Source organism: Lynx canadensis, chromosome A3 (assembly GCF_007474595.2).
Source record: "Lynx canadensis isolate LIC74 chromosome A3, mLynCan4.pri.v2, whole genome shotgun sequence".
Lineage (NCBI taxonomy): Eukaryota > Metazoa > Chordata > Mammalia > Carnivora > Felidae > Lynx > Lynx canadensis.
The window spans coordinates 42360316-42376643 of NC_044305.1; the positions used below are offsets into that span (position 1 = coordinate 42360316).

The following is a 16328-nucleotide window of genomic DNA, read 5'->3' on the forward strand; positions in this document are numbered from 1 at the left end:
TGATAGCGTTAGTTAAACCTTCCAATAAGAAAGATCTAAAATAAAAAATAAAAAATAAAAAATAATAACAAAAAAAAAGGGGGGTGCCTGGGTGGCTCAGTCGGTTGAGCGTCCGACTTCGGCTCAGGTCATGATCTCACAGTCTGTGAGTTCGAGCCCCACGTCGGGCTCTGTGCTGACAGCTCAGAGCCTGGAGCTTGCTTCGGATGCTGTGTCTCCCTCTCTCTCTGCCTCTCCACCGATTACACTCTGTCTCTCTCTGTCTCAAAAATAAAGAAACATTAAAAAAAAATAAGAAAGATCTTTAGTGATTAACTTTTTTTCTTATTAAAAGTCATATTTCATTTTGAAGAACTCTATGTGACAGGCCAAAAATGAACATGTGGGAAAAACGGCCATCTCTGGTTGGTTATTTGCCCGTTGATGGAAACCAATATTTTACCCTGGTGACATTTAACGGTTTAGAAATGCATGAACATCTTTCCCGTCTGTCTTTATGAACTGATTCTGAAATCACCTCCTGGATAATAAAATTTAAACTGCTTTCAAAGACCTAATCTAACTTTTTCTCTCATGTGAGCTTTGAGAAAACCTCATAAGCCCATATTAGTTCAAACGTGGCTGCTTGTAATCAACTGTCTCTCTATCCAAATCAGAGCACAGTGAAATCCAACACGGTTTAACTTTGTGAGCTCTACTGAGCCATTGGAGAAATACCATAGAGTTGTTTTTTAAAGTTTATTTATTTTTGAGAGAGAGCGTGGGCGCACCTGCGCACAAGCTGGGAAGGGGCAGAGAGAGAGGGAGAGAATCCCAAGCAGGCTCCATGTTTGACAGCTCACAGCCCCAAATGGGGCTCAATCTCACAAACTATGAGATCGTGACCTGAGCCAAAATCAAGAGTCCAGCGCTTAATCGACTGAGCCACCCAGGCACCCCCACAAAGTTTTTTTAAAACATTTCTGGTCCCTTACCTGGATTAGGCAAGTCTTCATTATTTAAATTTTTCCCCTCAGCTAAAAGAAATAGACATAACACAGATTTGGGGGTTATGGAGAGAATTATATAGATCATAGAAGAAATCTGTATATTGTATTGTTATTTCTACTTTGGAAACAAATGTTATGCATGCCATATAGGTAGATTTTATGGTACTCAGGTGGCAATAATTCTTTCCTTATGGGAGAAAAACACAGCAGATTATGATGGACAAATGTAGTGTCATGTTAATTGCTTGGCATAGATTAAGTGATCCCTGAATCAGTTCCCCCTATCTGTAAACTGGGCCTGAAACTCCACCATGGAAGTTTGTATAAGGGACTAGAGACACATACTTGGTTCAGAGCATGACACGTGGTAGGCATTTCCTAAATGGCAGCAAATATTAATTGTGAAATTCAGTGAAGGGATGTCTATAGGAGCTAAGTCAAAGATTCCCCAACTAGATAGAAAATGAGGGGAGTTTCTTCCAAAGGAGTTAATGGATGACCCAACACTTCACCCATCTTTCTTAGCCCTTCATTCTCTCATCTGAGCCTTTGACACGAGACAACAGTAGCTGAAGGTTAAACTTTCTGGAGAGAGTCTGATGTCTCTGTTTCTGCAGTGCTGATTAAAAGAAGAGTTATATCCAGAGATAGCTTAAATGCATGAAACAAGATTGATCTGTGGGGAAAATTGAAGAGCCTAGCATCTAGCATCAGGAAGATGGAATGCCTCTTCACTTCTCCAGAAAGTACTAGATGATTGCAAGCAGACCCAAGGTTTTCCCCAGAAGCAGCTCTACATGCTTACCTATCCAAACCTTTGGGCTTACTCCAAAGTCTTACCTGTAGAGACCTTTGGATATGAGCCAGCAAACATGGCTGATCTCTGCATTTCATGTGACATGAAAGCTTCTTTTTCCAAAGACATGGCTGAACAGACCGTAGCTAGCCATATAGAGCTCTGCTTATGTAAGAATCTGTATAGACCTAGGGAGACTGGAGTCTGGAAGGCAAAGACAGCCTCATGTCCATGAACCTGGCCAAGTTTCTCACTGGCTTGCTGAATGAATTCCCCATATCTCCAGTATCTCTGTGAATCCAGAGCCCTAAAACATCATTATAAGACTTGGCTGTGGGATATAGAGCTAAGGAGCCCATTAAAGCAACCAAGGGAACAATAACGAGGAAAGAGCCCAAAGGAAGAGAGAGGAAGAAAAGGAAAAAATACCCTGCAACTCAAACTAAGCCTACAAACTAACATTCCAAAATATCTGGAAAAAAACACATCAAACACAATTTAAAAATCAGGACATGAATTTATACCAGGTGAAATTAGTTTTATGGAAAGACTTGAAAAAGACAATAAAGCAAGTTATGTTTTGTTTGCTTTGAGGGATAAATGCATGGATAACATCCATTTAAAAAGAAAAATAAATGATGGGAAACACAAGCAAAAATAAACATGAATATAAAAAAGGAACCAATTGCACTTGGAATGAAGTCTCAACGAATGTGATAACATCTAGCCTGGGTGCAGTTGAAGAGATAATTATTGAATTGAAGATAAACACTGTTTATTAAAAAGTCTACAGCAAACGTGCTTCTTCTGGACGGCTGAGGGAGTAGAGTTCACATACAATGCTATTTATTTTTGAGAGAGAGAGAACGTGTGTGTGAGGTGGGGAGGGGCAGAGAGAGAGGGAGACAGAGGATCCAAAGCAGGCTCTGTGCTGACAGCAGACAGCCCAATGTGGGGCTTGAACTCACGAACCGTGAGATCATGACTTTAGCCGAAGTCAGAGGCATAACCTCCTGAGCCACCCAGGCACCCCTACAAACATTATTCTTAATGCTGAAACTTTGATGGCATTCTCTTTAATGCTGGATGAAATAAGAATTCTGCCTATCCTCTCTTTTATCTGACACCATGCCACATCTCATAGCCAATGAAATCATTGTAAATCTAAGGAAAGATACAGGAGAACATTAAGGAGAAAATTATAAAATTTAGAAAAGACATAGAAGAAGTCCTGAATGAATGGCGTTGCCTACTAAGTTCACAGATGGGAGGATGGAACCATATAAAGATATGAAGTTAATTCAATGCAATTTCAACTAAAGTCTCAATAGTATTTTTCTGTGAAACTAGAAAATTTGATCCTAAAATTGATATGGTACAGCAAAGGGCCATGAATACAATAAGAAGACAAAGAAAGAGGAGGAGGAGGAGGAGAATGAAAATGAAGAAGAAGTAAAAGGGGAAGATGAACCACGACAGCAAGTTGGGGAAATTCTATCTGCCACATATCAAACATTACAAAACCATAATAATCGTGAGAGAACAGCGTTAGCACACGGAGTGAAAAAAAGATCAAAGAAACAGGATAGAAAACCCAGAGGCAGACCACCACATAAAAGAATCTTAATATGGCCAAGATGGCAATAAACACAATGGAAAAAGGATGATGTAGTGATATTCGATAAATGGTGCTAGTTATTCATATGGGAAAATAGGTATCACGCACAGAGCATAAACAAATTCTAGGGAAATGAAGACCTAAATGTATATAAATCTTTTAGAAGTAAACTGTAAGAAAATGTCCTTATGACCCTGGAATAGGAGTGGCTTCCTTAAACAAGACACTAGGCCACAAGGAAAAGGAAAATATTGAGAAAGCTAAGTTAAAATTAAACATTTTGGTTCAAAATCACAATAAACTAAGTTAAAAGACAAGCCACAGACCAGGAGCTTATGTGCAACAAGTTCTACGAAACGAAAGGGTTAGTATCCAATAAAGAACAGCTACGAATCAGGGGCACCTGGGCAGCTCAGCTGGTTAAGTGTCTGACTTTTGGTTTTGGCTCAGGCCATGATCTCCCAGTTTGTGGGATCGAGCCCCATGTCGGGCTCTGTGCTGACAGCATGGAGCCTGCTTGAGATTCTCTTTCTCCCTCTCTCTGCCCCTCCTCTGCTCTCTCTTTCTCTCAAAGTAAATAAATAAATGTATATATATTTTTTAAACAAGAACAGCTACAAGTCAATGAAATAAAATAACTCCATAGAAAAAATGGACCAAGGTTATATGCAGATGATTAACAGAACACCTGAGCTAACTTGTGTATGAAAAGACACTCAACATTCCTAGTAATGAGGAAATTGCAAAGTGAAACAATGAAATACCATTTCACAACCTTTGGATAAGCAAAAAAGGTCAAGTTTGATGATGCTAAATGCTGGCACTCTCCCACTCTGCAGGAGGTCATATATATTCAAAGAACCTGTTTTCACCTTTACATACACATCCTAGAGGAACAGTCACAAACGTGCACCGGGTAATAACGCACAAGAATGTTTCCTTTCAAATTATTTGTAAGAGCAAGCAAATTGCAAACAATTCAAATGCCTATCCCTAGGAGGATGAACAAGTAAATTGCAGCCTATCTATAAATGGACTACACACAGCACTAAAAATGAACGCACCAGAGTCTATGAATGCACCTCAGAAATTCAAGTGCAAAAAGCAAATTTTAAGAAGACTGTATACAAGGAAACACGTGTACTGAGTTGGAAAACAAGCAAATAGTGGCATATATGCTTATGTACATCTGATTATAAAGTAATTGTATAGAAACATGCACAGGGATTCCAAGGATCGCCTGAGTACAGTGGCCACTTACGAGGAAGCAAAGAGAGGTATGGGCCCAGGGAGGTCTTCGAGTGAACCTGTAAATGTTTATTTCTTGAAAAAATAGTTATCCCGGAGCGCCTGGGTGGCTCAGTCGGTTAAGCGTCCGACTTCGGCTCAGGTCATGATCTCGTGGTCCGTGGATTCAAGCCCCGCGTCGGGCTCTGTGCTGACAGCTCAGAGCCCGGAGCCTGTTTCAGATTCTGTGTCTCCCTCTTTCTCTGACCCTCCCCTGTTCATGCTCTCTCTCTCTGTCTCAAAAATAAATAAATATTAAAAAAAAATTTTTTTTAAATAGTTATCCCTATATAAAAATACATAGAATGCACCCTTGTAATTATACACTCCTTTGGTCATGAGAATATCCAGGGTGCCTTAATTAACCATGCACAGAACTCCACACTTTGCTTTGCTCAGGAAGACGGGGATTAGACCAGAGACTGTAACCATACTACATATTCGCTCTGCCGTTTAATTTTGTGCTGTGACCAGAGTCTCCGTGACAAATGGGGTATGTGTTCTTTATTCTACCTGCCCTTGTGTTCCTTCAAGGGTTCGTTTTCCTCAAGGCATATGCTTTAAAATTAAAAACTATATGGTCTATAATAGAATGAAAGTAGGTACATGGGTGAACAAGATTTAATTTACCCTGATGGGAAAACTGAAGGTATCTTAAGAGAACAACATTAGAAGTGCTCATTATATCACCAAATCTTGCTGAATGACACCCCTGTTCCCAAAATGTCTCTTGAATCAATTTCCTATTTTCTCTGCACACTGCCACTGCCTTAGTTTTCATTCTACCATCACGGCAAGGGCTTTGTCTTCCTGCTCTCTCTGAAAAACCACTACCATTTTGTTTGATTATGTGTGATCATGGCATTGTGGTTATCTAGGATACTATCATTTTTTTACAGATATATTAAGCAATTTGAGGGGGGTGAATCTGTATTTTTCTTTAGGCTGATTTGCAAAAAAAGCGTAATCAAATATGGCATAATATTAATTGTACACGCATGCACAAGACTAAAGAATAAAAATAACCAAATGTCTATCAGTAGATGGCTGATCTAATAAGCTATAGCATACTCACACAAAAAAATCTGAAGTATGGGAAACATTTGGCTTTGATAGAGTTGGGTGGTAGCCATATGAGATTCATATGCAATTATGTTATTCATTGAATTTGTATTTTTTAAAGTTTATTTATTTTGACAGAAAGAGAGAGAGAGGGGAAGAGGCAGAAAGAGAGGGAGAGAGAGAATCCCAAGCAGGTTCCATACTGTCAGCACAGAGCCCAATGTGGGGCTCGATCCCACAAACTGTGAGATCATGACCTGAGCAGACATCAAGAGTCAGATGCTTACTGACTGAGCCACCCATGTCCCCTGTTTGTATTTTTTAAATAATAATAATAATAATAATAATAATAACAGGGTACCTGGGTGGCTCAGTCAGTTAAGCATCTGACTTTGGCTTAGGTCACGATCTCACAGTTTGTGAGTTCAAGCCCAGCATCAGGCTCTTTGCTATCAGCACCTAGCCTGCTTTGGATTCTCCATCCCCTTCTCTCTCTGCTACTCCCCCACCCATGCTCTCTCTCACAAATAAATAAACATTAAAATAAAAATAATAATAATAGGGGCACCTGGATGGCTCAGTTGGTAAAGCATCCGACTTCGGCTCAGGTCATGATCTCATGGCTCGTGAGTTTGAGCCCCACGTTGGGCTCTGTGCTGACAGCTCAGAACCTGGAGCCTGCTTCGGATTCTGTGCCCCTCTCTCACTCTGCCCCTCCCCCACTAGTGCTTGGTCTCTCTCTCTCTCTCTCTCTCTCTCTCTCAAGAATAAATAAAACATTAAAATTTTTTTAATAATAATAATAATAGTAAACATAAACTGAGCCAAAATAGAAACACCAAAATGTCATCCAGGTCTCATGCCATTAACAGAATCACTTCTGCTCACCAGCCTCAGAGGGTCCATTAAATCGGCCAATACCCAAAGGCCCTCCCACACACCACACAAACCTCAGAGGAGGGTAGAGAATAAGAGATCAGACAAGATAGACTTTTTTCTGCTCTTCGAGGATGGCCTTATTCTGATGCTTGTCATCCAACATCCTTGCTGTCCCCCTTGTTGTCATCTGTTTGGTCCTTATGGTATCTTTCAAATTTATTTCTTTCATTTACTTACTATTTGAATGTCTCCTTCCAGATAAGAGATCAAGCAGCAACTACTAATATAAATATGGTAGAACTATTCAATAAGATTAAAATCAAAGTTTACTAGTTCAGGGGCGCCCACGTGGCTCAGTCAGTTAAGTGTCCAACTTCGGCTCAGGTCATGATCTCACGGTTCATGGGTTCGAGCCCCGCATCGGGCTCTACGGTGACAGCTCAGAGCCCAGAGCCTGCTTCGGGTTCTGTGTCTCCCTCTCTCTCTGCCCCTCTCCCACTCACGCTGTCTCTCCATCTCAAAAATAAATAAACATTCAAAAATAATTTTTTTTTAAGTTTACAAGTTCAGGTTATTCCAGCAGCTATAAGAAATACATCCCCAAATCTTAGTGGCTTAACACAATAAAAGTTATTTATAATTCACCTACCAGTTCCTGCACGTATTCTGGAGGAACAGCTCCCCTCCAAGCAGCGATTCAGGGATGTGGGCTTCTTTCATCTGTGACACACATTTCCAAAGTTACCATGCTTGTCCACGTCAAACTAAAGGAGGGGAAAGAGCACAGATAGACACTCGTGGGTGGTATTTATGCCCCGACGCAGCATGCCTCCATCACGTTAGCATAATTCAGTCATATGGCTGCCTGCCAGTGCAAGGGAGACCTGGAAATGGAGCTTAGCTGGATCCCAGAAAGAAAAGAAAATGAGCTTGGTGATCAGTTAGCATTTTCTGCCAGCAACAAAAATCACATTGCAAAGTAACAGATAATGTTGTACCAGAAAACCTGGCCAGTGGTACCAACAGATGAGTGAGCTAAAGAACCAGTGAAAACTCAGTTACTTTTTGTATTGGTCGGGGTCCTCCAGAGAAACAGAACCAAAAGGATATGTAGAGAGAGAGAGAGATTTATTATAGAAAATTGGCACATGCAACGATGGAGACTGGCAAACCCCAAATCTGCAGCACGGGCTGGCAACCTGGAAACCCAGGAGAGCTGATGTTCCAGTTCAAGTCCAAAGGCAGCCTCCTGCAAACCCAGAAAGAGGCAATGTTGCAGATGAAGTCCAAAGGCTGTCTGCCGGAGAATTCTCTCTTGCTCAGGAAGGTCACTCTTCTTGTTCTATGTAGGCCTTCAACTGATTGGATGAGGCCCACCCGCATTAAGGTGGGGCACAATCTGCTTTACTCAAAGTCCACCAATTTAAATGTTAATCTTATCCAGAGGCACCTGGGTGGCTCAGTCGGTTAAGTGTCTGACTCTTGATTTCAGCTCAGATCATAATCTCACGGTTTGTGAGTTTGCACCCCATGTTGGGCTCTGTGCTGACAGTGCAGAACCTGCTTGGGATTCTCTCTTTCTCCTTTTCTCTCTCTCGCTCTGCCCCTCCCACACACACTTTCTCTCTCTCTCTCTCTCCCCCCTCAAAATAAATAAACTTTAAAAAACTGTTAATGTTATCTATTATCTATTATCTATTATCTGTTATCTATTATCTCTTATCACGCTCTGTCTCTCCATCTCAAAAATAAATAAACATTCAAAAATAATTTTTTTTTAAGTTTACAAGTTCAGGTTATTCCAGCAGCTATAAGAAATACATCCCCAAATCTTAGTGGCTTTATAAATCTTTATAACCCACACAGGAACACCCAGAATAATGTTTGACCGCATATCTGAGCACCCCTTGGTCCAGCCACGTTGACACATAAAATTAACCATCACACTTTCTGTCCGCACTTTTCTGTTAGTCAGGAATAGATGATAGTCAAGGGTTCTGGGTAAGAGCAGGGGTTTGGGAACATTCACCTGGGTGTGAATTCTGCTACTGCCTCCTACGTGAAAAGTGACTTCTTATCCCTATGCCTCGGATTCTCTTTTTGTAAATGGGGACAATAACAGAGGTGCTGAGGCACCCCTCTCAGCACAGTGCTCAACCCTCAGTAGGTATCAATAAATAAGAGTTGTTGTATTCATTTTACTCAGTATACCTACACTGTGCCTTGAACGGAGTGCATACAGAAGGACATGCTTTTGGCTAGGGAGGGCGAGAGGGATGACCAAATCCCTTTAGTGAAAGGCCAGCGATGTGAAAAGGAGGGGTGTGCCTGGGCTGTCTCTTTGGAGATCCCCAGGGTCGGGGCCGCACCTCAGGTGTTCACTTGGATACCTCTACAGCCGCTGCAGTTCTTTAGGGAAGCCCCAGTCATCATGAGAGTCCAGCTTTGAACCCCAATCCCCCATAAGTTAAGCATGGGTTGTCCCTGTATCCTTGTCTGTCTGTTTATGTATGAGTTATCGATCGCCAAATAATGTCACATAACAAATCGTCCCAAAAGTTAGTAGAGTCGGCTAGGCAGTTCTGTTGACCTGGACCAGGCTCGGGCTTGTGGCTGGGCTCACCCATGCATCCATGGTCAGCCTGCAGGGTGGCTGGGAGCCAGTTGATAGGATGCCCTCTCTCACATGTCTGGAGGACGGGTGGCTGTCAGCTGGGGGACCTGGGATCGTGGCTGCATGGGTTTCATCATGCAGGGTAATAGGCTTACCCAGGCTTGTCCACACGCGCCTAGGCAGGGTCTCAAGCTGAGGGGTAAGCTCCCCATTTCTACCACCTTGTCTTGGCCACAGCAGGTCACAAGTCCAGCCAGATTCAAGGGAGTCGGGAAACAGGCTTCACCTCTTCATGCAAGGAGCAAGAAAGGCACATTGTCAAGGGCACGGACTCGGAAGAGTGGTGGGTTGGGGCCATTTTGGCAATACTTCTGTGACTCCTACCACCTGCCTCCCTCCCATTGGCCTCAGTTAGAAGGAGGCCGACTGAGCGGCTGATATGTGTTCCTCACCCCCTATAGCTCCACATCTGACAGACATATGTTTTATTCTAGAAGCGAGAGGGAGCTACTGAACTTTCTTAAGAAAGCAAAGAGGCCAAATGAAAATGGATTTGGAAAAAGATTTTCCTGACTTTCGGGGGAGCAGGCACGCTTGTCTGAGACAATCAGGAAGGCAGGAGACAGGGGAAGGCATTGGAGGCAGTGGGAACAGAGCCTGGGAAGCCCCAGGGGTGTGGAAAGACATGGTGCCATGAACAATTATAGGGAACCGCCACTAGTTGTTTATAGTTAGTGTTGCCTAATTTAGCAATGAAACGTTTCTTCCCATATGTTCCTTTGGAGAGCCCACAACACTTGTCTCCCCGCTTAAAGGCCAAAGTTAAGGCTATGGAAGCACTGAGTGCCTTTAGTTCGCTCCAGCCAGTTCACACACATTCATCCACTAGCCTTTGGGGAGCAGTCTAGGGCAAAGATAGGAGCGCAGCGGGGCAGTTCAGTAACCGAGTGTTGGTCTCAGCCCCGCCCCAGCCATCTTCTAGCTGTGCGCCTTCGGGGGCCAACACCTCTGAGACTCAGCTCTGATGTCTGTGAAACAGGGCCGTGGTTTCTCATAGCCCTCCCGGGAGGCCTGAAGGGGGCGAGGCGAGCAAGGCACTGAGCACGGCATCTGGTAGTAGATAACGGCCTAGTGAGTGGCCGATGGGTATTCGTTTCCCTGCCTCCTTCGTCACCTGCAACAGGGCTGCCCTCACGATGAGGCCATCCGTGTTCTCCGAGGATGCTGGCACAACTGACTATCCCAGGCAAGGCCTAATTGCACACGTCAGCTCTCGGAGAGGAGATCTTGACAGGGCTAATTATTAAATAATAAGGAAATTAGTGCTTAGCCAAATTAGACATGGCATTGATTTTTAAGCTTTTATTTCAATATTTATATGTTCAGGGGAGCCTGGGTGGCTCAGTCGGTTAAGCGGCCGATTGCGGCTCAGGTCATGATCTCACAGTTCGTGGGTTTGAGCCCTGTGTTGGGCTCTGCACTGACAGCTCGGAGCCTGGAGCCTGCTTCAGATTCTGTGTCTCCCTCTCTCTCTGTCCCTCCCTCGCTTGTGCTCTGTCTCCCAATCTCTCTCGAAAATAAACGTGAAAAAAAATAAAAAATAATTTAATTTAATCAGTATCCACTAAATTCCATTTTAAAAAATACATGTGCATATATGTAAAGGATATATATATGTACTTTATATCTGGTAGGTACTTTATATAAGCATGTATTTAAATATATGGATTATATAGAATGTATGAGTATATATTATATATAAATATATCATTATATACTTAATTATGTACTTTTCTTTTTTTCTTTTTTTTTCAATATATGAAGTTTATTGTCAAATTGGTTTCCATACAACACCCAGTGCTCATCCCAAAAGGTGCCCTCCTCAATACCCATCACCCACCCTCCCCTCCCTCCCACCCCCCATCAACCCTCAGTTTGTTCTCAGTTTTTAAGAGTCTCTTATGCTTTGGCTCTCTTCCAATTATGTACTTTTAAAGTAGATCTATGAATCAACATAAAGAATGTACATATGTCAGGGGCACCTGGGTGGCTCCATCGGTTGGGCATCCAACGTCGGCTCAGGTCATGATCTCACAGTTTGTGAGTTCAAGCCCCGCATCAGGCTCTGTTCTGACAGCTCAGAGCCTGGAGCCTGCTTCGAATTTTGTGTCTCCCTCTCTCTGTACCACCCCCATCACGCTCTCTCTCTCAAAAATAAATAAACATTAAAAACATTTTTTAAAGAATGTACATATTTCATTATATATACATATACAAACATACATATATATATACACATATACACACATATGTGTGTGCTTCCGTGCTGCTTTTCAGAACTTTATTTAGCAATTCCTTCAGCATTTGGAATAAGGTCCTTCAGCATTTGGAATAGGTGGCTATGAAAATCTCATCCGTGGTAGACTGAGCACCTTCTCAAAAATTTCAAATGTGATCCACAGAAAACTTAAAGACAAGTAGACAGCGATGTGTTCAGCACTTTGTTTCATAGATTTTTTTTTACCATGAGGGCCATCCTCTGCCCTTGTAACTACACAGTTTACCTGAACACAATATACAGATTTCATTCTTGTTCCAAAGGACATTTGGAGCCCATGAAAGATGTAGCCTTTATGGAAGTAGGATTTACTTTCTTTTTTATTTTATTTTATTTTTTTACTGTTTATTCATTTTTGAGAGAAAGAGAGAGAGAGAGAGAGAGAGAGAGAGAGAGAGAATGAGCAGGGGAGGAGCAGAGAGAGGGAAACAGAGGATCCAAAACAGACTCTATCTACACTGACCGCAGTGAGCCAGATGTGGGACTTGAACTCATGAACCGTGAGATCATGACCTGAGCTGAAGTCGGATGCTCAGCCGACTGAGCCACCCAGGGGCCCCTACTTTTGCTCATACAATATATGATGAGTATATAATTATATATATATCCCCCTCCCCACACCCAGTCCTCGGGTGTGGTTCTTTAAGGGCTGAAACAATAGCTTTGCTTGCCCCAAGAAGATGATGCAAACAGCACACTAGTCAACAATTTAGAAATCTAAACTCCTAGGGCCATGCAGCCAATAAACCCCTTCACCCATGTTTCCTTATCGTATTTGGAAAAGCCAACGCTCACCGCCCTGTCCCTTCAGCAGGCGGTGCTGACACTCTTCCAGCAGAGCGGATAATGTGGCCCAGTTATTCCTTTAGCTGCTTCATGGGCCATTAGAATGGACTTTTGGGGACTGGGGACCAGTAGTTTCAGAGGACTTGTACCTTCGGAACCTCCCACATCTTGAATGCTGTTTAGGGCTAGAACACAACACTCTGATAGGCTCAGAGTTTGTGCTGGTTTCAGTTGTCCGTTGTGGCTTAACAAACTACCCCAAAACTTGGTGGCCTAAAAAAGAACGAACACTTATTTGCTCACAGACCCGTAAGCTGGGCAGGAACAGCCAGTCTCCCTCCACGTGCCGCCCACCGGGGTGGTCTAGCAAGGTCTGGAGGAGGAGGGCATCATCCCTCACGTGCCAGGAGCCTCATCTGAGGTGTTGGAATGGCAGAAATTGCTGGGTCTTTCTCTCTCTCTCTCTCTCTCCCCACGTGGTCTCGTCCACTTGTAGGCTAGCCCAGGCTCCCCTCGTTGACACCTGGCACCAAGCTGTCAGCCCTCTTACAAAGTGATACATCACATCTCCACTGTGCTCTGTGGGTCAAAGCAAGTCCCCAGGCAAGCTCAATCCAACGGGAGGGGAAATGCACACGGAACAGATAGAACTGTTTAGAACCCTTTAGTAGAAGGCAGGAGAGAGCAAAACAAGAAGGACAAAAATTAGTGGTGTCTGCTCCCGATAACGTTCTAGAACATAAGCCATGGGAAGGCCTTGCTCAGACTCGTAAGGCTGGGAAAACCTTGGAAAGGTTATCTAATGCCTGGCGGGGCTCCTTAATCTGGTCAGCCTCAGAGGTTCTGTGAGTCCCTTGAAATCGCATGCAAAATGTTGCCAACACATGCTTTCTTATTCCTGGAGGAAGGTGGGAATCTATAGCATTCCATACGCCCTCCAAGGAGGCTATCTTCCAGAAGAGGTAAGTAACCATTATCCTATACCTGACAGGCAGCCTTGCATGCCTGTGTAGAGAACCAGCCTTGAAAATAACCACTAGTCCACAATCCTAGTGCTCCAACCACTAGGAAGTGCTGAAGTGTTGTCCGACCAGCACACACGTGTCCTCTCATGCTTGGTGTTTCCTGGAAGCCTCTAAGTGTATTTTCTGCAGGAAGACACTTCAGATTTGAAAGTAGAGATCAGATTTCAAGGTGGAAAATGCTCTGAGAAGCCTCCTTCTTGTAGAAGCAGGTCAAGGTCAGGAAAATAGGTGGGAGGGGAGAGGGGGAAGAAAGGCCATACACAGAAGGAAAATCTGCCAGCTCCGGCTAACCAGACCATCGACAGCAAATTGCTTCCAGTTGATAGAATTTAAGAAACCTCCCCCACAGTCTTTTGATGCCGTGTCTAACTTCCCTCTATTTTTCTCCACAGCCATGGGACCCGATGCGCAGGGGAGGTTTCTGCCGCGGCCAACAACAATATCTGTGGGGTCGGAGTGGCATACAACTCCAAGGTTGCAGGTAAGCTGTCCCTGCCAAACAGCAGGTGCCTTGAGCCAGAAGGCATCACACTGCAGTCTCCAGCCTGGCTGGGGCCTGGCAAAAATTCCCACTGGAGCAGCAGAGCCGGGTCCAATAGCTTTAGCAAGAGTGAAAAAGACAATCTTTTTAATCGATCTGGCAGTATCAATAAACTCAGATTTTTTTTCGAGTGTAACATAATTACAGAAAAGGGCACGGCTCATGAGCTCAGTGAGTTTTCACAACCCACCACATCCAAGGAAACCATCAAGAAACAAAACATCACAGGCACCCCAAAGGCCTTGTCATGTCCCCTCCCAGTTATTACCCATATACACAAGAATAACCCTGATCGTGGGGCGCCTGGGTGGCTCAGTCAGTTAAGCATCTGACTCTTGGTTTCGGCTCAGGTCATGATCTCACAGTTCGTGGGTTCGAGTCCTGCATCAGGCTCTGTGCCGAAAGTGCAGAACCTGCTTGGGATTCTCGCTCCCTCCCTCTCTCTCTGCTCCTCCCCTACTCACACTCTTTCTCTCTGTCAAAATAAGAAGAAAGAGGGGCGCCTGGGTGGCGCAGTCGGTTAAGCGTCCGACTTCAGCCAGGTCACGATCTCGCGGTCCGTGAGTTCGAGCCCCGCGTCAGGCTCTGGGCTGATGGCTCAGAGCCTGGAGCCTGTTTCCGATTCTGTGTCTCCCTCTCTCTCTGCCCCTCCCCCCGTTCATGCTCTGTCTCTCTCTGTCCCAAAAATAAATAAACGTAAAAAAAAAAAAAAAAAAAGAAGAAAGAAAGAAAGAAAGAAAGAAAGAAAGAAAGAAAGAAAATGAGTAACCATGATCCCGATTACTAACAACAAAAACTGGTTATTGCCAGTTTTTAAACTTTAATATAAATGGAATTGCACTGCTGTACTCTTTTGTGTCATTATCAACAAGACTCAAAGACTGTAGAATATAAAGAGATGCATACAAATTATTGTAAACATACTCAAAGCTCTTTAAAAAACGGTTTTTTACACAGTGCATCTCATCTTTAAGGAAATATATTCTACCTAAACCTTTGTATCATGTTCCACAGGAAGGACATTTGACAATTTCATCCTAAAGGCAGCTTTAGAAATGATGTGGCAGATCACTAGAAACTTAGAAACCAACATCTTCCTCTCAAAAAAGAGAGGGAGTGAGAAGGAGGGGTTCATAAGCTGTCAACAAGATGCCGGAGAATGGAGTGACTCCTGGCACATTCCAAGTTTTGCATCAAATGGGTTCTTAATTTGTTCAGGCTGAGTCACTCAACCTTGTTTTTCTTTTTTTTACAACTGTCTTGGTATTTTTTTTTCCTAGCAATTTAAGAGAACCATAAACATACTTTGTGCTGACGCTTGCACTTCCAGGGACCTAAATAAAGCAAGAACAACCTATACAAACCCACCACCAACCTCTTTCAACACTGTTTGCTAAGAGGCTTGCTGGATGCTGAATTTCACAAAAGAATCCATCTGGAGGGTTCTGAAATGCAAAATAGGGGAAGCTTTGCCCCTTGGGTTTCTGCTGTCTTTAGTTTGTATGCATTCAAAATGCTGGCATTAAAATGTCAGGAGCCGTTATGAGCTCAGGGGAAAGAATAACACTCAGTTAATATTTTATAAGCCAGGCTCATACCTTGGGTGGTATCTGAGGCGAGGTGGGTTCCCCATCCACAGGACAGAACTGGAGGCAACTAAAACTTCAAACCTGGATTTCCCATTCACAATTATGGTTTTCAAAATAATTTGGATCCCAAAGTACAGTTTCAAAATACTTTTGGAGCCTGAAGTAACTGGGCTTTTTTGAACAGGGATTCTTAGAACTACTCCCTGCAAAATTGAGTTAAGGGCAGCTCAAGCGTTAGGAGGGTTCACTGGGGTCCCTTTCTCCGTCTGCCTTCTATCCTTTTCTCTCCTAGTATTTGCACTCTGAAAACATCTGAGGGGCTCACCAAATGTACCTCATTTTCCTGTTCTTTTCATTGGAATTCCCTAAAAGGGAAGCGTGAGACAAAGATTTGAGTGTGTTAACCTAAGAAATAAAAGAGCCAGTTATCTTACCAGCAAAACAGGTTTACATTTAGGACAACAGAGAATGGCAATTCAGGACGTGCAAGCTATAGCAAAACCACAGGCAATTCCCACAAAGCAGAAGAATGTCATTTTAGGGAGAAGAAGAAAGTTGGGAGGGGTTGTTTTGAATGGAAGTCCATTGGAGAAAAGCAGGAGTTTGGGGTGAGGGTGGTTTCTCTTTGGCTGAGTTGCGCGGATAGTCAGTTTCTCATAGGAGATGCAATGTACATCTTTTCCAGTTGGGGCTGGAAAGTATTGATTTTTTCCTGCTGACAATTCTGCTGGGACCTGTAATTGACGATTCTTCCTGTAATTGATATTGAGTGATATGGCTCCCCCTTCTGGACTCCTGATTCCA

At 43.3% G+C, this 16328-nt stretch overlaps 1 protein-coding gene across 1 annotated transcript in view; it reads left to right on the plus strand.

Moving 5' to 3' along the window:
• PCSK2 (proprotein convertase subtilisin/kexin type 2) overlaps positions 1-16328 on the plus strand; it is a 270832-nt gene that overhangs the window by 203074 nt on the left and 51430 nt on the right. Inside the window, exon 7 of the mRNA XM_030310130.1 lies at positions 13787-13875. Within this exon, the coding sequence (XP_030165990.1) occupies positions 13787-13875 (89 nt within the window). The remainder of the gene's footprint in view (positions 1-13786; positions 13876-16328) is intronic.